This window comes from Bactrocera dorsalis, chromosome 4, assembly GCF_023373825.1.
Source record: "Bactrocera dorsalis isolate Fly_Bdor chromosome 4, ASM2337382v1, whole genome shotgun sequence".
NCBI lineage: Eukaryota > Metazoa > Arthropoda > Insecta > Diptera > Tephritidae > Bactrocera > Bactrocera dorsalis.
The window spans coordinates 54,267,237-54,292,857 of record NC_064306.1 but is presented as its reverse complement, the minus strand read 5'-3'; the positions used below and the strand labels follow the sequence as shown (position 1 = coordinate 54,292,857).

At 34.6% G+C, this 25,621-nt stretch overlaps 1 protein-coding gene and 1 long non-coding RNA gene across 8 annotated transcripts in view; one reads left to right on the top strand and one right to left on the bottom strand.

The window, feature by feature from the left end:
• On the top strand, positions 1–25,621 carry LOC105228813 (solute carrier family 46 member 3). Of its 7 annotated transcripts, none has more exons than XM_049455359.1 (9): positions 1–211; positions 2,555–2,677; positions 2,758–2,909; positions 22,625–22,965; positions 23,035–23,436; positions 24,041–24,309; positions 24,376–24,477; positions 24,543–24,921; positions 24,983–25,621. In XM_049455359.1, the coding sequence occupies exons 4-9, from the start codon at positions 22,640–22,642 to the stop codon at positions 25,338–25,340; spliced, it is 1,836 nt and encodes a 611-aa protein (XP_049311316.1). In that variant the 5' UTR covers positions 1–211; positions 2,555–2,677; positions 2,758–2,909; positions 22,625–22,639; the 3' UTR covers positions 25,341–25,621. The 7 variants fall into 7 exon arrangements, with proteins under 7 accessions (XP_049311316.1, XP_049311317.1, XP_049311313.1 ...); XM_049455360.1 differs by having other exon boundaries at positions 1–346; positions 2,611–2,677; XM_049455356.1 differs by having other exon boundaries at positions 1–346.
• Positions 17,090–25,621, bottom strand: part of LOC125778337 (uncharacterized) — a 178,286-nt gene continuing 169,754 nt past the window's right edge. Inside the window, exon 2 of the long non-coding RNA XR_007422637.1 lies at positions 17,090–17,208. This is a non-coding gene — a long non-coding RNA (uncharacterized LOC125778337). The remainder of the gene's footprint in view (positions 17,209–25,621) is intronic.

Here is a 25,621-nt window from a genome sequence, read left to right as displayed (position 1 = left end):
TCAAATTTCAGTCGCTGCGCTCAAGTCGCCGCCGCTGGTTCGTTACTTTCGAAATACGCTGCCGAATGTGAAGAAGTACAGTGAGATTGAATTGGCAAAAAGTTGAAAAAGAAAAGAAAAGTAATTTCGAAAAAAAAGTTGACAAAAACAACATTAATAAACAGACGAGAGCTATTGAAATAGTGTGGTGTACGGTGGTAACGAGCGTTAGGTGAGCGCGCCAACGACAAATTTCTAAAATATCCAAATAAGCGTAAAGTCGCAAAGCATGCGTATAAGTGGCAAAGTAACTGTAGTAAATGAAAGCAATCAACGTAAAGGCGAATAAATTGTCTGCGAATTGAAGGTGAAACAACTAGAAATTGTTTTTGAGCTCTTTCGTTGCATGCGCAGTTGCACTGGCTGCAGCTTGTGTATGTAGCAGAAATATTCAAAAATTATTTACGTGTGTATTCAGTTAGAAAATAATATTGAAAATCGAACATATTTGCTAATTATGCGCGAAATGTGAAAACTGTTGCGTATTTGCGCGGAAATTAACATTTGCGATTTGTGAACGGTATGCGCCTGCGTATAAGTGCTCTCCTGTCGCTTGGTGGGACACGGGAGCGTATGAGTGTTGTAGAACTTTTTGAGTTGGCAAACTTTTCCGGGATATAGTGCATTCTAAGCAGTTTTGAAAAATAAAAAATTAAGCGTTTTGAATTATGAAATCAATTTTTAAAAAAATGTTTAATAACTAAAAAATGCTTTGAGAAATTAAAAAAAAAATGTTAACGGTATTTTATTAAAGTTTGAATTAAAAAAAATTGAATTGAAATCTATGATACTAAGAAATTTAAAATAAAAAAAATTTATATAAAAATAAATTATAATTAAAAACTGCCACTCTTATTTTGAAATTGAATTAATTATTTGATACTGAAATAATAAAATATAAATAAAGTTTAAATTCAATTAACTTTTTGTGAATGAATGATTTTTTGATAATGAATGAAATAAATAAATTTTAAATTGAATTAAATTTTTGATAATGAAAAAATTAAAGATAAATAAAATTTAAATTAAATTAATTTTTTGATATGGAATGACATAATTAATTTTTAAATTAAATTACATTTTTGATAGTGAAGAAATTAAAGATTAAAAAGAGAATTTTAAAGTGAATTAAATTTTTGGTAATAAGAAATAAAATATAAATTAATTTTAAATTAAATAAATTTTTTCATAATAAACATGTTAAGGCAATTAAATTTTTAATTAAAAAAAATATAATTTATTATTTGAGCAAAATATACAAAAAAATCACAACAAAAATATAAAGCAATTAACAAAATTAAATATAAAGAGATACGTATACAGTTTATTCTATTAAAACTGAAATAAGTTTAGTCTTGTTATAAAAAGAGAGATATTTTCGGAAAAAGATACTAAATTAAAAACATAAAATTGATTTGTAGGTGAAAATGTTGCTAAAGTATTAGTAATTAAAAATAAAAGAATTATAATTAAGTAAATTAAATTAAAAATTAATTTTTTAAAATTCCAAAAATAAATAGAAAAATAAATAATTTAGAAAATAAAATAATAAATTAAAATTAAAAAAAAAAATTAAAAGCAAATAAAATAAAAGTTAACAATGTAAAAATTACAAAAAACTCAAAAACTCAAATCAAAATAAAAAAAATGCATAATATACATAATAATGCAATAAAATAAATTATTGAAAATTTTTGGTTTCAAAATATTGTAAAAAGTTGGAAAAAATTTTTTTTTATGAATTTAGATAATTATTAGCTAGAAAATAATTAAAAAATTTATTAGGAAGATTTAATAAAAAATTGGTATTTTTTTTATATGGGTAATTTTTTGGGGGGCTTTTTAATAAAATTTTAATTTAAATAATTTAAGACGTTAAATTTAATAATTGAAATAATTAAAAAGCTAATAATAAAAAATTAATAAAAGTATATGTTGATAGAAAATATATTTTATATATCATACTCCTTAAATGAAACATTTTTTGATAAAAAAACTATAAATAAAAAATATTTAAAAATTTAGTGAAATGAAAAAATGTGTAAATTTACATAAAATAATCTAAAACTTCTGAAAAAGTATAAAATCTTTCAAATAATTTTATAATTTTTTTTCTTTGCACATTATAAAATTAAACATTTTTATTCATCTACATATATAAAATAAAATAATAAATTAAAATATCAATAACAGTAAAATTTAATTAAATTGAAATTTTATAAAATAAAAAAATATAAATAAAATTAAAAAAATATTAAAATTGCGATAATAATTAAAATTTATATATTTAATACAATAATATTTACTTTTTTAATCTAGGAGTATATTAAAAAAAATTAATTCACCATTTTTTAATAACTTATACACTTTTTGATTAAATTTCTTATGTTTTATTAAAAAAAATAAGGGAAAAACGAAAGAACACACAAAAAATAATTTTTAAAAATTTTGCAAATAAAAAAAGCGCCAAGAAAACCAAGAATAAAAATATTTCTTAAACCATCTTGTTTTACAGAAACATGTTACAATAAACACAACAACAAAAACAAATAACCGCTTTAAAAGTAACAGCTTCCTTCGACTATGAACCGGCGAAACAAAAACAACAACAAATAACTGAAAATCACAATTAATTGCGGTAAATTTACAACAATAAAAAGCAATAAACTTTTATTTGCCGCTTAAGGAAAATTATCATACAAACATTTGCATTTACAGTTACAATTAAACACCGCTAATTACATAAGAGTACTCTAAACCCGCGCAATTATTTCATTCTGAGTGCAAACATTTTGTTTGAAGTTTTTCGCCTGTGTCCAGTGTTGCCGTATTCGCGAATTGTGTGAATTTCCTGCAGTCCACCATAAAAGGTAATCCGTTTTTTATTAACTCACAATTTTTACATTTTTACCTATTTGAAATGCCAACAGCAATTAGCTGAAAATAAACTAAATCATTTGCTCCGCTACTACAGCAACAAAAAACCTCATTCTAAATACAACAATTTATTTTATATCGCTGCATTTTTTTGTTGCTGTTCGTACGCTTATTTGATGTGCGCTTGGAAATTTGAAATTCTATTGTGCTATAATAAAATCTTTAATCGGATTTTATTTGCTAGTTGGTGTGTGTTTCGTTTCTTTTTTTTTTGCTTTTTTGCCTTTTCCTCCTTTTTTCTTTTAGTTCGAGCTTTATATGTTATGCAGCGTTGTTGTTGTTGCTAATGCTGTGAGCGGGCATTGTAAAGCGCTTAGTTGCAGCGGCAGCATTGTGTAGTGCTTTTATTGCTGTTGTTGTTATTGTTGGCTACTTAAAAATAATTTGCGCTAATTCACCAATACTCTTGCTTGTTGCTGTGTGTGTATGTGTAAGTGTATGTATATATGTATGTGTGTTTGTAAGTGCGTAGTATAGGGAGATTGCATAAAAATTGGTTTGTTGTGGTCTCGCTGAGAAGGAAACTAAATGGTAAACTGTAAACAGCTTAGAGCACAGCCACCTGTTGAAGTATTTTTTCGTAATTATTTGTGGGTACTGAAATTTGATGCTGTGGGGAGTGAGTTTTAGTTGAGTAAAACTTTTAAAAGCGAAAATTCTTTCTTAACTTTGGGACGCGCTACTTAAAAAAACAGATCCAATGAAAAGATTAAGGATTACGAAATATGGTTATCTGTAGTACTAGATTTCAGCATAGAAAAATTCATCAGGCTACCTGGCAGTTTCGGATCGAAAAGCCACTAACCAGATCGCTAATGTTGTGATAGTCGGAATAGACGTCCCAACAATGACTCGGACAACTATTTCGTTGCAGCAAAGGTACGCGCCCGTCTCTGTGTAGGAAAAAACGCACGTCAGCAAACACAAAGAAGCTTCGACGTTCGAAGATGCAATTACAACAGGCAGCCGAACGATTTTCTACTCGACTTGTATTCCTGCTCTCTGAGAGCAAAACAAAAAAGAATTAAAAGCTCAAACTTGGAGCGGCTTTCTTAAAGGTGTTTATCAATCAATTTTTGGTTTTTTGGACCCACTCTAATGTACTTATATATATTTAACATATGTCAGAGAATCAATATTGTAATACAGATAAGCCATCGTTTTTGCCAATAAAGCAAATTTTCAACATTTTCTATTTCCAAATCGATTGTTACAATAAAGCAACAAGAAAAGAAAATTGCTTTGTTTAATAAAGAACATGTTATTCAACAGTTTTGCAATTTTCAGCGTTGCGTATGCAGCCGTGTGTTGTGAAAAATAACAAAAGTCATTGCACTTGCGTTATGCATACATAAGTACAAACATATACACATATGCACCTTTAATCACTCGTGTAAATAGCATATAAAAAGTGTAAAGAAATAAAAGAAAAAAATCAAAGAGCTGCAATTTTCAAGTTTGATGCCTAAAAGCTAACCTTTAACGGCTCATAACTCACTAATTGTTTATGATTTTCCATAAACGATCGCATGTGGCATGTAAACGCCAGCATGCGCGCTGCAAGTTGCACACAAAAAATACACACAAGCATACAAACGCAGCCATAAAACATTCATGGTTGGCTGTTGAAGCCTAAAAAAATTGCTTTTTTGTTATTTTTAGATTTAACCGTGAAGGATAGTTTTTGGTTAAACGTTGTAATCATGCGTCTATATGGTATATGCATATGTGTGATTAGTATGTGTATTGTACAAATTCATATATAATATACATGTTATAAATGTATATATGAACGTAAAAACAAGTAGCGTTGCATATGATTACTTATAGCTGTTTGACTGCATTGATGTTTGTTTTTTGGGGTGCTAAAAAGTTCAAGGCAATAAATTTGCTGTAAAAAATCGGTAAATAAGAAAAGTTAATACGGCGAAGTCGTGTGTACGATATTAAATTAACAAATATTTCCACATATGTATATATACGTATATATAAATATATTTACTTTTAAATATAATATATAACAGCTGCATTCAATTTGCCAGACCTTGAAAAGTAACGAATCGAACAAACAACTGGTATAATAGCCATAGACTGGTATAATCGATTGAAGATTTAATAGCAACAATATTTTACTGACTTAAAGAGCTACCAGCATACTCTTGCTTCCTATTTCTATTGATTTCTGGATAGTAACATCAATTGCTCTGACATATAAATTTTCTCGCCTCCAAACGGATATTTCTTGGCTACACAGAGGTTACTTGTTCAAAGACCGGAAGTCGTAACTACTTGACGCATATGTAAAAGAATCGTTTCTGGCCACTCTCAAGTGAATGGGTCTCAGAGAACCTTAATTACTTGCGTGAACTTTTACACATGACTATTTCCTCCTCACATATAAACTATTATTTGTAAAAAGTGGAGAGCTCAAACGTAGCGAGCAGTATAGTGGCGTATCAAAGACGGCTAATATTATGTAATACCACAATATACTTAATTGATCGAAACCTTGAAGTGGTGCTAATTCGCATTTAATTTGGCAAGCTGTTAGTTTGTTGAACAATTTGTTGTTCGAGCTGCTGATTTTATTTATATTCGATTTTATAGAAAGTTGTTGTTTAAGCTTGCTTTAAGTTAGCTTCAATTCGTTGATAGCACTTATTTTCAACTTTAATAAGTAAGTTCATTGAAATCTTTCCCTTTATTTTCCCGAAAACTAGCTCAGATCAGTCATTAAGTTTAACAACTGCCGTTTTACTTAAGACTTGTTGTTGTTGTTCTATATTATTGGCTTCGATTCAGGCAAGCGTCAACAGTTTCCAGGAAACTTGCTGTTTACTAGATCACTACGAGTACCATGTGACCGTTTTATATTCCTGTATAATAATCACTCTGTCGCAGAGGCCATTCGTGGCGTCTTTTTCTCTGCTCACATACCGACGAAAAATGTGTTGATGAGGAGAAGTAACTGGAGAAGAGACGTATTCAATTTTTTCACAGATAGCAGAAGGTAAGAGGGAAGGTTGGAGGGCGAATTTTCTCAAAGCGGCTCTCCATTTATCTTTGCTTTAGGCTACCGGATCACTGTAGGGTTTTTTAGGCAGACGTGGTTGCTAATATATCATCAGACAAGTTTGGGTGCCTGGTCACAGCGGATCCGCTAGCAACTGCTAAGTTGATAAGCTAGCCAGAGGAGGCACACTTGCTCCGGTCTCTTCGGAATGGGATCACCAGCACTCGAACAATGGGCCGCACGTAGATTTAACAGATTCGAAGACTAGCGACGATGAGATCTTTTTGGCCTATAGTAGAATGCAGTAGATCTACAGACCTACTTGCTTTGATCAATGTAAATCTTGCCGCAATCGTAGGAGTTCCTACTGAACATTATTTAATAGGTATCCATGCGGTGAGGTTAAAAATCTTGTCGGACGCTATTTGTCAAAGTTGAATGAAGGAGGGTGAGGTGGAAATATCTAGGTACTTTCACATCCTTTTTCCAGCTTTTCAGGCTGAAACATCCCGGTAGTCTTACCTTCGTTAAACCAAAAGACATAGCCGAAACTGACATTAGTCGCCTCAACAAATTTGAGTGATGCTTAAAACGCTTCGTCGATTTTTAATGGTTTTATGATCCAGTTCTTGGGTACCCCAACGGATCAGTCCGAGTGAAATCCATGTTACGATCGACCTCTTAATCTAAACTAACCTAAAGAATAGACAGTTCTTTGCCAGGTAAAAGTTCGTGTTTCTTTCGATTACGTAGACCCAACTGCCGATGAAACGGAAATTGTTCTCATCCATTCTTATAGTTCCCAAAATCATGCTTATGTAAGGGTTAATTTGTCTCCGGGCGGAAATATTTAGGTAAACCAGTGTTGTGATCTTGCCAGATATCCTAAGTCTGAGTCATCTCCTTGAGATTACTCTCTTCTTCTCATGATCGTAATCTCAATCATCTTTCTCAACCAATGACTAGGTGCTGAAAACGGAAATGGACCCATGAAGTAACAGCACTTTTTGCTTAATTATGCAAATCGCTCGTACCTGCTCATTGATTAGTCATCGGCGAATCAACGAAAGTGTCATCTTCCGGTTAGACTTAACTAAATTCATTGCGAAACGCAAAGTACAACTAATGAACGCCAATTCTAAATATACACATTGTAGCACTTTTGTAGCGAAATTAACTAAGTCAGAACAAAAATTAGTTCCATTATCGAGCGTATGTTTGTATTGTTCAAACGCTCCGTGACATAGCGGAATTTGTTGCACGCGCCAGCTGTTGCGCTTTTTTTTCTGAGTGAAACTTTTGCGTATTTAGTATTGTCCTTAAATTTCGCCGCCTCTAGATTTATATACAAACACACAAGCTTTTATTTCAATCATTTTTAATGACTACTCGCTGAAATTTTTTCGCTTCTTTTTTACAGAAATTATCGCTTTTTGCACATTACAACAACTTTAGTTCCTTCTCTCGGGCTGTTATAAAGTACATAGCATTTATTTCAAGCATTCGAGCGATGCTTATTATTCAACTGCGATTCTATTATTACAAATTTAGATGTGCTCTTATGTATGGGTGTATGATTGTGTATGTATGTGTTGGTGTGAATGTCTATGATATGTGTATGTATGAGTATGGGTTTATAGATATCCCGATTAGTTAGTCTTTGTTGGAGATTTTTAATTTACGAACTGCACTTAGTGGCAATTAATTTGGTGACGAAAATACCGTAATTGAGCAAGCGACAAAACGCGCTTTAACTGTAGCAAGTGTGTACAATTGAGTGTGCGAGAGTGTGTGAATGTGTTGGCATTTATATAAAGTTTTTCTAAGAGTATGAGCAATTGGAAGTGATTAAAGCTTTTTATGTAAGTTTTTTTTTAATTAATATTTTTTTTTATTGGGGTAGACAGACGTAGTTAACAACAGCAGTCGTTTCTCCTTTTGCTATGCGGCGCCAGTTGGAAATTCCAAGTGAAGCTAGGTCCTCGACAGGAGCTACTTCTTCTTGACCTCATACACCCCCAGACCCATTTGCTTCGCTCCCCATCCATTCTGTAGAAAGCAGATGTCGATGTCGGCGTACGTCAGCAGCTGTTGAACGCTGCTTTAAAAACGACGAAGAGGTGGTGTGCGACAATACTCTTTTTACGGATCTTTTCCAAAACTTGGAGCATGGTGAAGATCTGATCAGTTGTTTATTTTCCAAGCCTACAGGCACATTGATAAGGTCCAATCAGTTTGTTGACGGTGGGCTTTAATCTTTCACACAATACGCTCGACAGAACCTTATATGCGATGTTGAGGAGGCTTATCCCACAATAGTTGGCGCAGATTGTGGGGCCTCCGTTTTTGTTGATTGGGTAGAGCACGATTAAATTCCAATCGTCGGGCATACTTTCGTCCGACCATATTTTGCAAAGAAGCTGATGCATGTACCTTATCAGTTCTTCGCCGGCGTGTTTGAATAGCTCGGCCGGAAATCCATCGGCCCCGCCGCTTTGTTGTTTTGTAGACGGCTAATTGCTATTCGAACTTTTTCATGGGCGGTCAATGGAATGTCCGCACCACCGAGATCGATTTTGGAATCGTGTTCACTATCTCCTGGTGTTATGCTTTTACTGCCATTCAGCAGGCTGAAGAAGTGTTCCCTCTATAATTTTAGTACGCTCTGCGCGATCTTACCAACAAAAACAACAAGTAAAAGTCTCTAATATCACAGTCGCAAAATGACTGTAAACTATATAGTGTTATAAGACTACATAAGTCGTACGAATAGAAAGCATTTTCAAAATAGTGAAATGGAATGGCGTGAGTTGAAAAAGAGATCAGAGACAGTAGATTGTCTAAGACGCAATATTTACAATTTTTCTTTTTTTTAATTAACATGCTTTTGCTTCACTAAACGTGTATATTGACACTTCCTCAGAAGTTGAGTGTCGCATTATGAATTTTCATTTTTACAAATTTTACACGAAGCTTATTTCAGCAGCTTACGATTTACTTATCAGGAATGTAAATTAAACGTGCTAATATTTACTATAAATTCGACCAGTCTTAGACAAAGACTTGTTGTTGTTGCACGAGTAATCGTGTGCTGACAATTATTGAACTGACATAGAGACACGAATGGTGGCGCACTTTCTGAACACGCGCTCCTAAATACATGTATAGGCAGTAAAATTGTAAATTTAAAACACGCAAAAGATAACAGCAATCCATGGATTTGTTTGAAAAATTGATTAAGTGCAATCTTTATTAATTTGAGTTATGTACTTTATGCAAATTTTGCGCATAAAAATTAGTTGAACTAGATTAAATATATAAATGTGATTTTGATATTTTTTTTAGCATGATTTTTGAGTTGTGTGTTGTTTTAATACAATTTCGGTTATTAAATAATTAATTTTTATTAATTTTGACTAAATTAATTTTTTCATAATTTTAAATTTTTTTAATTTTTTTTGATTTTGTTTCCACTTGCTATCATCATAAATATTACATACTGCAATTGTTATTAATATTTCGAAATAATAATTTTTCTATTATTAATTTCACGCAAATCTCACTTGTTGGGTTTTTCTTGTCAACTCACGATTGCCATGCAATTGAGCCAGAGCAATAGTCCATGACGAGAAATTATATAATATAAACTACCGAAACTAATTGCTGTATGCACCACTACAAGCATAAGTCTCAAAATATATTTACAAACACTAAAACATATACATATATATGTATATATACATATGTATATATGAAATTTGTTCGAAATGTGGCTTGAGCTGTAGATTAGCTTTGATCTTTATATAAGTACTCATCAGTTGCTTTAATTAAGCGTGTGTATATCAAAAAGGTAGCCGTAAAGGCTACAAGTGGGCGTATGTTATTAATTAAATACCTAGTATAAGGTACTGTATTCACCTGACCTTGACATTTGAAACACTCGAGCTGACTGAGCAGCTTTGTGGTGTTAGCTCGCACGGTGTGTTGAAATAAAATATGAACTTAATTGTGTTTTGTCTCATAATAATGACAGGAAAATATATTACTATATGAATTAGGAAAATAAAGAGTGTAACATAACCTAAAAAAAGGCAATACAATTTTTTTTTATTATAATGACTTCAAATGTGCTGGCCTGTGCGAAGTTTAAAAAAAATATTTTGTATATTCATAAATTACTGTAAAACAGCATGTCGGCTCAAAAGTATACATAAAATATAATTTTTTAAATATAATCACCCTAAATGTAGGCAACATTGAAATATTGGTATACGAATAAGCGTAAAAAACAGCCTTTTTCAACAACTTTTTAATACGCTTTTATTAGCTTCACTTGTATGTATGTATGTATGTATGTATGTAAGATTGTAACTTTTTTAAGTGGTACTGAAACGTAGAATATTTGAGCGACACTGTAGGAAGGCGTATGTATGTATGTATGTATGTATGTTTGTAACTTTTTTAAGTGGTACTGAAACGTAGAATATTTGAGAGACACTGTAGGAAGGCGACAGTAAGTTTAAGCAGCTCACCAAAAATATGCAACATCTTTATAAAACTAGTTTTGGCGACATTTGAATAGCATATGTATATACTGAAATATACATATGTATATCCTTAAAGAAAGTATACTTTATATAGATACATATACTTACATATGTACATATGTATATACAAAAGTAATACCGCGCACCAGAAGAAATAATATCAAATAATGCAAAACATGTGACTTTTAGGTAATAAAAAAATTAATACTTATAATAAAATTTTTGTAGTAAAATAAAATTCAGATACTAGTTTTCAAAGTGCCTCCTAGAAGCAACTGTAGTAGAAAACTCCTTTTTTAATACGCTTTTATTAGCTTCACTTGTATGTATGTATGTATGTATGTTTGTAACTTTTTTAAGTGGTACTGAAACGTGGAATATTTGAGCGACACTGTAGGAAGGCAATAGTAAGTTTAAGCAGCTCACCAAAAAGATGCGCTTAAAAGTATGCAAAATCTATATAAAACTAGTTTTAGTGACATTTAAATAGCATACTGATTTGAGCGTCGACCGTTTATAAGATGCAAGGTTGTACAGTAGAACATGCAGTAATTTATCTGGTCTCTCGACTGTTTGCTGCTGAACAAGCTTATGTAGCACTTAGTCGTTGCAGATCTTTGGACTGTATTCGAATTGAAGAACTGGACTGTTCAAAGTTGACAGATAAAACCCCATGTAACAGTGAAGCTTTAGAAGAAATGATTCGATTTATAAGTAATAATTCGTAAAGTCGTCAATAGAACTTGGTCGCAAATAATGTAACAATTAGTTAATGAAATATTACGAGTAGATATTAAATGCTGCCAAAGTATCGATTTACTTAACCAATACTTCATGTCGTAGTTCATATTTTAACAAATTTTGGGGTTTCTCACATCAAACTAAAAAATTAAAAATAAATATAGTTTAAAAAAACTAAAAAACACGCTTTCGAAGCATATCAAACTAAAAAGTGAAAAATAATTCTTTGTTTAAACAAACAATAATAATGAAGGATTGCATTATTGTGAGAAAAGCGTGGGGTGCTTTGTGACATATTTTTCATATATCGAGCATGCCACGCTTTTCTCACAATAATGCAATCCTTCATTATTATTGTTTGTTTATACAAAGAATTATTTTTCACTTTTTAGTTTGATATGCTTTGAAAGCGTGTTTTTTAGTTTTTTTAAACTATATTTATTTCTCATATAAAAAATGAAATATTTTATTAAAATTTTTTATTGTTACAAACATACACTATTAATAAAGAAATTCTGAAATTTTCGGGAAAAAAATTTTTAGTTGAAATCGCATAATTTCATGTAATTACTTTTTCCCCCACGGCAATATGTTCAAATATCATTGAATATGCTTATCGTTGATAATGCTGCGACAGTCAAAACATAAATATATATACATAATCAAACATACACATATACTTATATGCATTAAAATGTAATAAACCTGCCTTGAACACTTAAATATACAAACATATTTATTTAGGTTAAGATGTATACATATGATAACATATTAACCTAAGATATACCTTTTGGCAATTGGTTAAAAATGCACATTGGCACTTGAAAACAACGTCATGCAGCATAAACAATATGCAATATATATCACTATGACGCACTAAGCGAAGTGGTTGATACTGCGCGCTAATAACCCTGGATGTGAAGAATGCATTCAACTCCGTAAAGTGGGCAAACATGATAAAAGCTCTATACGATGACCTCATAGTGGTAGCAGTGGCTAAAAATTTTGATGACCTTCCGGATGCAATGACTGCATCAATGGTTTGCTACCATGAGTCTAAAGCTGGCAGAATAAAAGACAGAAGTCTTATTCATAAGCTCCAGGAAAATAGAAGAAAAGATGAGTATCTTGGTGTAATTGTGGACTCAAGACTAAAATTCAGGGAGCACTTGCTTTCTCTAGAATGATGGCGAATAAAGACTGTGTGAGCTCCAGCTGACGGTTTTCTGCAATACGCGTGATAAGTACTTTCCGAACCATATCAAATGACTTCACTGAGGTATTAGCCAGTATGCCGCAGATTGACACCCATGGAGACGAATTCGCGCGAATACATAACTTATCAGAGACGTCTACCGCAGCAAAAAGTGCAGAGAGAATCAAAAGCATCGTATTGTGGCAGCAATGGTACTAAACTTCATGCAAAGCGCGGTGGACACACAGACTGATTCCAGACATACATTCGTGGAGAGATAGACAACATGGGGACCTGGATTTCCACCTGACCCAAATACTCATTGGCCATGGGTGCTTTAGAAGCTACCTATACAAATATCGTCATGACTTTAGTTCATACTGTCAGACGTATACAGTGTGTATAGAAGACTCTGAGCACGTACTCTGTCATTGTCTTCGGTTTTCAAAGCAGAGAAAAGCTGAAAACCACACTTGGAGGTAAAACAAATATGATAAGTCCTGTAGGAAAATGAATCAGTTGACAACTACTGAGCTTTTACATAATACAGAAACATGAGCGTGAACATGAGCAAAAAATAGTGAGATTTTGTTTATAATTTTAAAATTCTTAATTTTTTCTTCAAAATCTATATCGTCCCTCTCAAAGTAATTCCTCTTGGCGCCAATATTTTGTGCAAAGTTTTTTTTTTCCAATCCTTGAAACATCTGTTACAGTCAATTTCCGGAATAGCTTTCAAGCACATAGCGATTCACGTTTAAATTTTCTTCATTTGACTCAAAACAGTTCCCCGGGGCGGGCCAGAAGTCATGCGCAGCTAAATCAGGCGAATACGAATTTATTGCCGAGAAATGGGCATTGAATTTTTCTGATATAGAGTTCAAATGAGAGGTAACTTTTACTCATGACATCTTCCGAAGTCTTTCGCTAGAACTAAAAGAGTTTTAAGCCCACTTTCTACGAGTATAGCGTTAATGAACATTATTTTCGAATATTTGTTCTTAAATAAATTCTATGAGAATGTGTTTCTTTAGAATATTTGTTATTGTGTTCTGAAAAATGCATATTTTTCTCATTCACTGTAAGTAATTCCAACTAACGGGTGATTTTTTTGAGGTTAGGATTTTCATGCATTAGTATTTGACAGATCACGTGGGATTTCAGACATGGTGTCAAAGAGAAAGATGCTCAGTATGCTTTGACATTTCATCATGAATAGACTTACTAACGAGCAACGCTTGCAAATCATTGAATTTTATTACCAAAATCAGTGTTCGGTTTTTTTTTTTTTTCGGACAAATTTTGTTCAGAGATGAGGCTCATTTCTGGTTGAATGGCTACGTAAATAAGCAAAATTGCCGCATTTGGGGTGAAGAGCAACCAGAAGCCGTTCAAGAACTGCCCATGCATCCCGAAAAATGCACTGTTTGGTGTGGTTTGTACGCTGGTGGAATCAATGGACCGTATTTTTTCAAAGATGCTGTTGGACGCAACGTTACGGTGAATGGCGATCGCTATCGTTCGATGCTAACAAACTTTTTGTTGCCAAAAATGGAAGAACTGAACTTGGTTGACATGTGGTTTCAACAAGATGGCGCTACATGCCACACAGCTCGCGATTCTATGGCCATTTTGAGGGAAAACTTCGGACAACAATTCATCTCAAGAAATGGACCCGTAAGTTGGCCACCAAGATCATGCGATTTAACGCCTTTAGACTATTTTTTGTGGGGCTACGTCAAGTCTAAAGTCTACAGAAATAAGCCAGCAACTATTCCAGCTTTGGAAGACAACATTTCCGAAGAAATTCGGGCTATTCCGGCCGAAATGCTCGAAAAAGTTGCCCAAAATTGGACTTTCCGAATGGACCACCTAAGACGCAGCCGCGGTCAACATTTAAATGAAATTATCTTCAAAAAGTAAATGTCATGAACCAATCTAACGTTTCAAATAAAGAACCGATGAGATTTTGCAAATTTTATGCGTTTTTTTTTTTAAAAAAGTTATCAAGCTCTTAAAAAATCACCCTTTACATACAGTTTGATAAAGCAGCAATGCGTTTAGTAGATCGTGCAATCAGCTGTGCTCAGCTTGATTACACATACATACCTGTAATTGCGTTATCTGAAAAGTTGCGTGCTTTTTCTCTGATCTTCGTTTTGTAGGCAGTAATGAAATACAGAAAACAATTTATGAAAAATATATCAACAAAATATTTGCACGCATGGCGGTCACGCACGATTGAATATGCATTTTCACACGAAAGAAAATATTTTATAAGTAAGAGTGTTTGAGTGTAGCATTTTCAAAGCTTTGGCTGACATAATAGATAATGTTATATTTTATGTATACATATATATATATAAGTAAACAAATGATAAATATATTAATATGCTTATATATATAAATAAGTAGATTATATATCAATGCATTCCAAGCCTGAAATAATAAAACATATACTCGTACATATGGCATACATCTGTATATATTTATGAAAAAAGCGCAACACACTTGCCAGACGTATGTATATTCAGATTTTATACATTATCTACATTTTTCTTTGATACACATTTTTTTATTTTTTTTGTTATTGCAAACTGAGTTAATGTTTACCTATCCGGCGGCTGTTTTGCGAAATTCTCTTCTTCTTTTCTTTACACAAGTTTTATTTTCGCTAAAACATCTGTTCATCCGTTGACACAATTGTTTATCGATTTACAAGCGGTATAAATTATAATGACAGGAAAACGTTTGTTGTTGCCTTTGCTAATAATAGGGGCCTCCATCAACGGATTTTCGAGTACTTTAGTAACTGCACGCCTCTACTAACATATGGTACTAACGACACCTAAGAGATAGTTATTGAAGTTTAGGAAAGAGAGAGTTTGCATCTCGTGCTGACGAGATTGTGACTTGATTACTTTGATTGAGCCAAACTAGATCTAGTTCTCTAATTCAAGAGCCTGTATTTACTATTGGAATTTTCTAAAATATTGTCCTAAATTTTTAAAATAATTTTAAAGTAATAGTTTCGCAGATACAGCCTTGAGAACTTATGTAGTCGAGTCTAGCCAAACTAACTGCGCCGTCTTTAAATGCGTTTTTCTCGAAACAAGGTCTTTGAAGACGGTTGGCAAGATTTCTCGAGAACTACTGAACCAATCTTCATGCAATTTTACAAAAGTCTTTGAGCTACAATTCTTAAAGACTTGGACAAAAATTCAATTCTCACTTTTTTTCTTTCGACCAAATTCTAAGTTAAGGAAATAAGTACAATACCTATTATTCACTTTAGATGCTTTAAGGAGTTATCCTGTCAAGGCGTGCGCAACTTTTTTCCGAGGAGTCACCGGAAATAGCGTCGCTATTACAGAGTTTAAAATACTTTTTTTCCGAAAATTTCAGAATTTCTATGTTAATAGTGTATGTTTGCAACAATAATAAGTTCTAATAAAATATATCACTTTTTATATGAGAAAAAATTGTTGAAAATAGGTTTTTTTAAACTAAAACAACCTAGCGCTAGCGCCATTTAACGACTTAAAATCTTTTAAATCCACTACTCACACATAAAGCAATACTTATTTAGATGAAGATTAGCCACAATAGGCTAAAAATTCCCTGAATAGAGTTTATTAGGTTTATTAAGAAGTTTGTAACACCCTGAAAGAAATGTCGACGACCATATAAAGTATAGACCATATGTATATAAAATATATAATATATATGTATATGATCAGCCGGACAAGCTGAGTCAATTTAGCGATCTCCGTTTCTCCGTTCTATCTATAGTAACAATTCCTTCAGTTTTCATATATTATAGATATACTATAAATACTAGTCTTTCAGTTTTTGAGATATCGATCTAAAGTTTTTCAAATATGTTTTACTCTCCAAGAAGCCGCTTGTTTGTCGGAATCACCGCTATAGGACCACTACAGCATGTAGCTGCCATACAAACTGACCATCAAAATTAAGTCTTTGTTTGGAAAACTTTTTTATTTGACAAGATATCCTCATGAAATTTGGAGCAGATTATTTTCCAAAGAAAGCGCTATAACCTCTGAACATATCAAAATCAGGATAAAGATCTATTTATGTCTTTTTATGCTATACGAAATGCAAATGTGAAATGTAATGGCTATTAGAGCTTCGACGCAGTCGTTTTTACCGTTGTTTTCTGATTGCTTATGATCTATTGCCTCTGGTGACACCTAGCGGGTGTTCTGGCTAATTTCAACTTTTTTTTAAGTAAAAATAATAAAATTATATCGTAAGACCTATATATAACTCAACTGTTTTCCAAATGACTGCGCAAAAATAAGTCAAATCTATTACCTGAAGTTAGATAATAAAATAATACTACTTTCTACCATATTATTAGCATACTGGAATTAGATAAAATCACATTTAAAAGCCTATTGAATTAAATTTAATTACCGATAAATTTTTCTGTCTTCAATTTCTCTTTCTAGCCAATAATTGCCCATATTTTCCGTCCATATAATACATAACTTAAAGTGTTACGTTTAAATACCTTCTTTTACTGCAATACTACTGGAAAGCAAAGAAAAAATGACAACTCACTTTATTGTAGAATTCTAAAAATTCACCTCTAATGAAATAAAGGGTGATTTTTTAAGAGCTTGATAACTTTTTTTTAAAAAAAAACGCATAAAATTTGCAAAATCTCATCGGTTCTTTATTTGAAACGTTAGATTGGTTCATGACATTAACTTTTTGAAGATAATTTCATTTAAATGTTGACCGCGGCTGCGTCTTAGGTGGTCCATTCGGAAAGTCCAATTTTGGGCAACTTTTTCGAGCATTTCGGCCGGAATAGCCCGAATTTCTTCGGAAATGTTGTCTTCCAAAGCTGGAATAGTTGCTGGCTTATTTCTGTAGACTTTAGACTTGACGTAGCCCCACAAAAAATAGTCTAAAGGCGTTAAATCGCATGATCTTGGTGGCCAACTTACGGGTCCATTTCTTGAGATGAATTGTTGTCCGAAGTTTTCCCTCAAAATGGCCATAGAATCGCGAGCTGTGTGGCATGTAGCGCCATCTTGTTGAAACCACATGTCAACCAAGTTCAGTTCTTCCATTTTTGGCAACAAAAAGTTTGTTAGCATCGAACGATAGCGATCGCCATTCACCGTAACGTTGCGTCCAACAGCATCTTTGAAAAAATACGGTCCAATGATTCCACCAGCGTACAAACCACACCAAACAGTGCATTTTTCGGGATGCATGGGCAGTTCTTGAACGGCTTCTGGTTGCTCTTCACCCCAAATGCGGCAATTTTGCTTATTTACGTAGCCATTCAACCAGAAATGAGCCTCATCGCTGAACAACACAACATCGCGAAACACATTTCGAACCGAACACTGATTTTGGTAATAAAATTCAATGATTTGCAAGCGTTGCTCGTTAGTAAGTCTATTCATGATGAAATGTCAAAGCATACTGAGCATCTTTCTCTTTGACACCATGTCTGAAATCCCACGTGATCTGTCAAATACTAATGCATGAAAATCCTAACCTCAAAAAAATCACCCTTTAGAAAGGCAAAGCTCAGCTATCGCCGGTTTATTGCTAACGCCGACAATAAAAATTTACACCAGAAAATAGTCGAGCAATTTGCAAAGAAAATAACAAAAACAAGCAAAAACAATAATATACACTTTGAGTGATTCAAAAGCAAAAATAAAAATAAAAAAAAAATAATAATAATACAAAAAGTAAATAAATTAAATATGGAGAAAAATAAAAATAAATAAATAAAAACAAATTCAACGCACAAAGTTTTGCAGACGTTTTAAGTTACAGACGCCGAAATCTCTACATCTGAGCTGACGCTTAGGTGTTGCCGCAGGCGTCGGCGTCGCCGTCGATGACTACGCAAAATAGACAAAAAGCAATTTAAGTGATTTATGTCAACGCCAGATAATAGATGATACGAATATATGGATGCATACACACACATAAACATAAGTAAATAGCGGTGTTTGTATATAAACAAGAGTAAATAAGCAGAAGCGAACATATGTATGTTATGTGTGGTCAAGAGTCAAAGTAGATGTGGGTGTGTTGGGGCATCACCTTAATCTTATTTATCAATTATTCGCGTAGATTTGTTTTCTTAATCGCTGCTACACATGCACGCACGTTGAATGAGAGCATTGTCGGCATAGAATATGTTTCGAGATATATAAGTATGTATGTTTGAGCATATACAATGCATATGGTAGATTTCATGTATGTACGCATATACATACATATGTAAGTATATAAACTAGAACAGCGCGCTATAATCACTTGTTGCCGGTAACAATGTCAGGCAACAATAACAACAACAGCGCTACGTAAACAACTATTACTAGAAAAGCAATAACAAACAGACAACAACAATAGCAATAAGCCCATCTAGAAATCATATGAAAGAAGAAGATGCGAGCGACAATGAAAACACAACAAAGGCGGATCGAATCGGCTAGCAGAAGAAGATATATTTGTTGTTGTTGTTTTTATTTTTATTTTGTTACACATGCATACATGCACAAGTTGTAGGCACCTTCCGATTTCTATATTTAAATGTCATGTAAAGTTGGATAATCACGCGGTAATAAGCTTATTAAGCGGTGTATATACATATATATACTCATACATATATGTGTATGTGTGTATTTCACGTCGTCATAATCCATTCAAAGTACATATCACCTAATCAAATTAGAGCCGCACTGACAAAAAAAGCGACATTTCATGTATGTAAAATAAAAAAATATTTAAATCGCCGGTCCGGTTTTTGCGCGCTGTTTAATTGGCTCGGTCTGAGTCCAATTTTATCAGCTGATAACCATACATACATACATATGTACTATATAGTATGTAGGTCTTTCCGGCGAGTACTTATTTACTAAAAAATTGATGCATTCATAATTAAATATCAGAGTTTAAAGGTTTGTCTAACTACCCCATAGGTGACAGAGTTCAGACTTTCTAGTTCGTGTCTCTGCTGCAGAATGCGCAAAAGTGTTACGAGCAATAACTAATGTTGCCACATGTTTTCAATGTTTTTCAGTAATTACAACTTTATGTAATTCAAAGGTGAAACACTTAGTTGGCTAGGTGAATGATCAAAGGTTATTGACCTTTGAGCTTTGTGTTGAGTAAGCGCAAACGAGATTTGTATAGAAAGTAACGTGAATTTTGTATTTTCGCTATGTTATCAGGAAGGCAGGTATATTTTTTCGTAAGTTCGTGGAACTATGTATAATAATTGCCAAGCGTCTGTTTAAGGTTTAAAGAACTCCGAATTACATGCGCTTTTGTAAACAACCAATGCACCGATGCTAATATACCCTTCACAGATGCATTTCTTTTAGTATCTATGTGTTAAGTTTGTACGGAAGCTACTCGTATATGCTACAGTTATCTAATCATAACAATTTTCCATGTCAAAATTCTTTAAGATACCACATCAAATGCGAAAGTTTTCCATACAAGCCCTTGATTCCGATCATTCAGTTTGTATGGCAGCTATGTGCTATAGTTAACCGATCTGAACAATTTCTTCGGAGATTACATTCTTGCCTTAGAAAATAATCTATACCAAATTTCGTGAATATATCTTGTCAAATGTGAAAGTTTTCACATTTTTTCGTTCAGTTTTGTATGACAGCTACATATAGTATGTTATAGTAGTCCGATATCGGCAGTTCAAAAAAATAGCAGCTTCTTGCAGAGAAAATGACGGACAGATGGACGGACGGACGGACAGACAGACTCAGCTCGACATACTGATCATTTATATATATACTTTATAGGGTCTCCGACGCTTCCTTCTGGGTGTTACAAACTTCGTGACAAACTTAATATACCCTGTTCAGGGTATAATAATTATTATAATGGTTGATTTTATTAAGCAACGAACTTGCTCATTTTGTTTTTGTATTTTTTCTGCGGAAAAAATATTATTTTCCGTACCCATTGGAAATGTTGTGGAAAGTCTTTGATGATCAAATAATGACACAAAAAATGCTTGGGGTTACGTCAAAGATTAGGTGCCTGAAAGTCGTCGATTAATAGTGTTCACATGTCATTTGGCTCAGCTTAATCCATTTTGAAGTGTGTCTGAAACGCTTCAAGCCTCCATTGGTGCTAAAATTGCTTTGGTTCTTCACGACCTTTTTGCCAAAAACTCGACTCATATCGTCCCACAACCGCTTTATTCGCTTGACTTGGCTTCGTGCTTCCTTTCGACTATTCAGCAAACTCAAAAGTTCAATGCGGGGACGCAGTTTTGATGGGATTGGGGAGATAGAAACTAAATCGAAGGGGGTAATGAAGGTTAAACCGAAAAAATACTGTGTTTGTTCAATGCTTTGGTGAAGTCGTAGATCACTCCAAAACGGATTTCGTGAAGTTTGTCTAAAATTAGTGGTTGTTCCGGAAACTACTGATGCCGTGTGCAAACTAATATGGCCTGATCGTCATGTCAGCTATCGTGAGATTGAGGCAATTATAGACTTTAATGGGACTATCCTACGTTCAATGGTGTATGAACATTTGATTGTAGACTAATTTTTTTCAGGTTGGTTCACACACAATTTGTCGAGATGCCTCGTATGGTTGGTCAGGCAAAAAGTTTGAAAATATAATAACAGTGCTTCGAAACACATCTATGACATCGTGGCAGGTGATGAATAGTGGACTTTGGTGTGGTGGAGTGGTTTTTGATGAGTTATCCACAGTATAATTCCGACTTGACAGCGAATGATCATAATGCCGTTATGTACAGTAGATTAGGATTAAGATATGTATATGTATAGACAAACATGTATGTGTTACATAAATGAATTAGGATAAGGAAAATCTATAAATAAATGAGCTCTGGGTAATCAGAGCTGAGTACTATTGGGACAGTGAACCTCGAGGTTTATTAATTTAGAGCTACCACCAATCAATACTTATGTCGAATTGTTTATAACGGGTGATTTTTTTGAGGTTAGGATTTTCATGCATTAGTATTTGACAGATCACGTGGGATTTCAGACATGGTGTCAAAGAGAAAGATGCTCAGTATGCTTTGACATTTCATCATGAATAGACTTACTAACGAGCAACGCTTGCAAATCATTGAATTTTATTACCAAAATCAGTGTTCGGTTCGAAATGTGTTTCGCGCGCGTGTTTTGTTCAGCGATGAGGCTCATTTCTGGTTGAATGGCTACGTAAATAAGCAAAATTGCCGCATTTGGGGTGAAGAGCAACCAGAAGCCGTTCAAGAACTGCCCATGCATCCCGAAAAATACACTGTTTGGTGTGGTTTGTACGCTGGTGGAATCATTGGACCGTATTTTTTCAAAGATGCTGTTGGACGCAACGTTACGGTGAATGGCGATCGCTATCGTTCGATGCTAACAAACTTTTTGTTGCCAAAAATGGAAGAACTGAACTTGGTTGACATGTGGTTTCAACAAGATGGCGCTACATGCCACACAGCTCGCGATTCTATGGCCATTTTGAGGGAAAACTTCGGACAACAATTCATCTCAAGAAATGGACCCGTAAGTTGGCCACCAAGATCATGCGATTTAACGCCTTTAGACTATTTTTTGTGGGGCTACGTCAAGTCTAAAGTCTACAGAAATAAGCCAGCAACTATTCCAGCTTTGGAAGACAACATTTCCGAAGAAATTCGGGCTATTCCGGCCGAAATGCTCGAAAAAGTTGCCCAAAATTGGACTTTCCGAATGGACCACCTAAGACGCAGCCGCGGTCAACATTTAAATGAAATTATCTTCAAAAAGTAAATGTCATGAACCAATCTAACGTTTCAAATAAATAACCGATGAGATTTTGCAAATTTTATGCGTTTTTTTTTTTAAAAAAAGTTATCAAGCTCTTAAAAAATCACCCTTTAGTATAACTTAGGTGAAAATAAATATTTTGACCAGAAAGTGGTGCTATAGATAAGGCTCAAGAATCAAATTGGTATAATTTCCAAAAATAATTTGAAAATTGTGGGGAAAGGGGTTCTTATATTGTTTTTACAATAAGATTATTTATTTAAGGATGATTTCTAGAATTTAATCGCTTATATAAAACTACGAACTAACGAACACATCATACTTTTTCCCATTCCAGTTTACCCCTCTCAAAATGGGTCACAGTGCGGCCGACACGACTACCGCCAGCCCGGCGGGTACAAATATGGCCATTGCAACTATAACGCCTATCACAGCGAAAAGCGTGGAGGCCAGCGAAAAGCCGCCGCAGAAACCGAAGTTGACTTGGCGTGAGAAACTACAAAAGGTCATCAATAATATCACCGTAGAGCCCATCCTAGCCGCCTACATTATGCCTAGTGTGCTGTCGGGTTTAGCGACGCAAAATCTGAATTTAGAAAAGGCGTGTCGCGTCAACATGGACTACGGCGAAGTTGTGTGTGATGCGCTCACACGCAGAGATACCGCTAATTATACGCTGTAAGTAAACTTATTGTAATAATAATTAGTTTTGCAAATCTCTCATCTGTGTAACTTACACAATTGCAGCGAGGAGGAGACCGTGCAACAGATGGTTGCACGCATGGCTGCCTGGAAAACTGTGATACAATCGATGTTTCCCTGTCTGCTCATTCTGTTTTGGGGTTCGTGGAGCGATCGGCATCATCGACGAAAACCTTGCATTCTCATACCGATTATTGGTGAATTTCTGGGTACCGTCGGTCTCATACTTTGTGTGTACTTCGAACGTACGCCGATGGAGGTGGCCGCTTTGACGGAAGCTATATTTCCCTCGTTGAGTGGTGGTTGGTTTACGATGCTAATGGGTGTCTTCAGTTATATAGCGGATATTACTACGGAAGAGGAGCGTACGCTACGTATTGGCATATTGAATGTTTGCTTCTCGGTGGGGGTACCCATCGGTATGGCGTTCAGTGGACTGCTATTGAAGTGAGTAAATATTTTAAGTTCTATGATACATATACTTGATAAGGTTTGGTCCCCTAAATTAAAGGGGGTTAACACACATTTTACTAGCTGACATACCTATAGAGAGAAAGTTGTTCCAAAATATTAAATATTTTAATAAAACCTTAAGGCGACCAAAACTAACCATTTCAGAAGGCTTAGATCAAAACTTTCAGAATATGGATGCAATAGATCCTAGACGAAGAATATTCTAAAGAACATCTTCTATGTGAATGTAAGGCTTTGTATAGGAAATAAATCGCAAATATTTTTTGTATTAATGAACTTCATCAGGCGCACAGGGTACTTTAGAGAGGTTATAATCAAGTGCGAGAGGATTTTAGCTGCGATGATTTCTCAATGGTCTTGCTAAAGACCTAGGTGCATTGTCAGATCTTCACTTTACCTACCTGCCTGCCTAAACTAGAAGTTAGAGTTTCTTGATTCATATTTGCTGAAACTAACGATATAAAGCCGACTAGTTTTAGTCAATTACGGCTTCGGGTTCGCCCGGAACTACTGTTTTTTTTACATTGCTCACAAAAGAATGCCTTGTCTATCACCTAATGAAAATTTTTATTTCTAGACAAATTGGTTTCTATGGCGTTTTCTCTATCTCAGCAAGTCTCTATTTGTTCTCGTTCCTCTATGGTTTATTCTTCTTGGCTGAACCGCGTGCCAAGCCGGAGAAGAGTGTGCCGAAGAGCGAGCGCAAGAGTTTGTTAGCCGATTTCTTCGACAAGGATCACGTGGTGGAGACCTTCCGGGTGGCCTTTAAGCGCGGCGAAAATCAGCGTCGTCAGCGTGTCATAATGCTAATGGTTGTTGTGATGGTTGTGATTGGACCAATGCATGGTGAGACCGTTTTTCATGCCTAGCAGCTTAAAGTGGTTATTAATTGCTTACGTTTTTCAAAACCAGGTGAAATGTCTGTGACATATCTTTTTACACGTTACCGCTTCAACTGGAGTGAGGTGGAGTTCAGCGTATTCTCAACCTATGCGATGATCACCGGTCTAGTTGGTACGTATTTTGTGGTTATATTAATGTATATCATTTAAATTTTCCTCACACCTACTCTCGTTTAGGCGTACTTTTCTGCGTCGGCATACTTTCGCACAAGTTGAAGATCGATGATGCGCTGGTCGGCGTTATTTCCAGTATGTCCAAGATTCTATCGGGTTTCGTTTACGCTTTTGCTACCGTGCCCTGGCACATGTATGTTGGTGCGATTGTGGAGATCTTTAACGGCACTGCCTTCATAGCTATGCGTTCGATTGCCACCAAACTGGTGCGCAAAGATGAATTGGGCAAAGTGAACTCGTTGTTCGGTGTTGCCGAAGCGCTGATGCCTATGGTTTTCGCACCCATGTACACCACTTTGTATGCGGCCACGTTGAAAGTATTACCCGGCGCTTTCTATTTGTTAGGTGGCGCACTCACCGCACCCGCGGTGTTTATTTTCCTGTAAGTCCTAGATTAACTGTCTAATAACTGTGTTATTTATGAATGTCAAATCTACCCACAGCTGGATGTACAACTTCCAACGCAAACAACAGCGCAAAGCAATTGCACAAGCCGCCGATAGTGAAGCTGGCGCTGGCAAAGCTGATTGCCTGGACGCCAAAGACGCGAATGGTAATATTAATGCGATTGAAGCGATAGCGTTGGCGAGCGAGGCGAAGGGTCAATTAAACGGCATCGTAACGAATGTGATACATGAAAATCTCGAACAGGCCGAGCATGCGGCCGAATGTGTGCAACGGGATACTGAAGCGCGTGCAGCGGTTGTGGCGCAGGCGCAAACGTTAACAATCGGCGTGGAGAATAGGGCGTTCGAAGGTGATGAGGCAGAGTTGCGCCAGCGTCAACAAACGAGAGTGTAACCAATAGGTTGGGGCTGGACTGCATATGAGAGTATTTTTTGCAATGTATATTGTAAGGCGTGGCAGGTGTAGAAAGTTATGGGGGTACACCCAGTATACACTGGTAGCGTGTGATGTATTATTTTTTTTTTATTTTGAAAACGTGTAAAGTTATAATTACGTAATTTTAAATAAGTATACATATAAACATATTTTTTTGTTAGCTTTTAAGTAATTTAAGTTGAACACTGTGTATTCTACTATTAATATAAAAGACACTAAGTAGTTTTTGTTTGCAAAAA

Excerpts from the sequence above, each read along its gene's own strand:
- LOC105228813 (XM_049455358.1), top strand. The coding sequence starts at position 22,640 with ATGGGTCACAGTGCGGCCGACACGACTACCGCCAGCCCGGCGGGTACA. Across the intron at positions 24,310-24,375 it reads TGTGATTGGACCAATGCATG|GTGAAATGTCTGTGACATAT; the intron begins GTGAGACCGTTT and ends TTTCAAAACCAG. Across the intron at positions 24,922-24,982 it reads CCCGCGGTGTTTATTTTCCT|CTGGATGTACAACTTCCAAC; the intron begins GTAAGTCCTAGA and ends ATCTACCCACAG.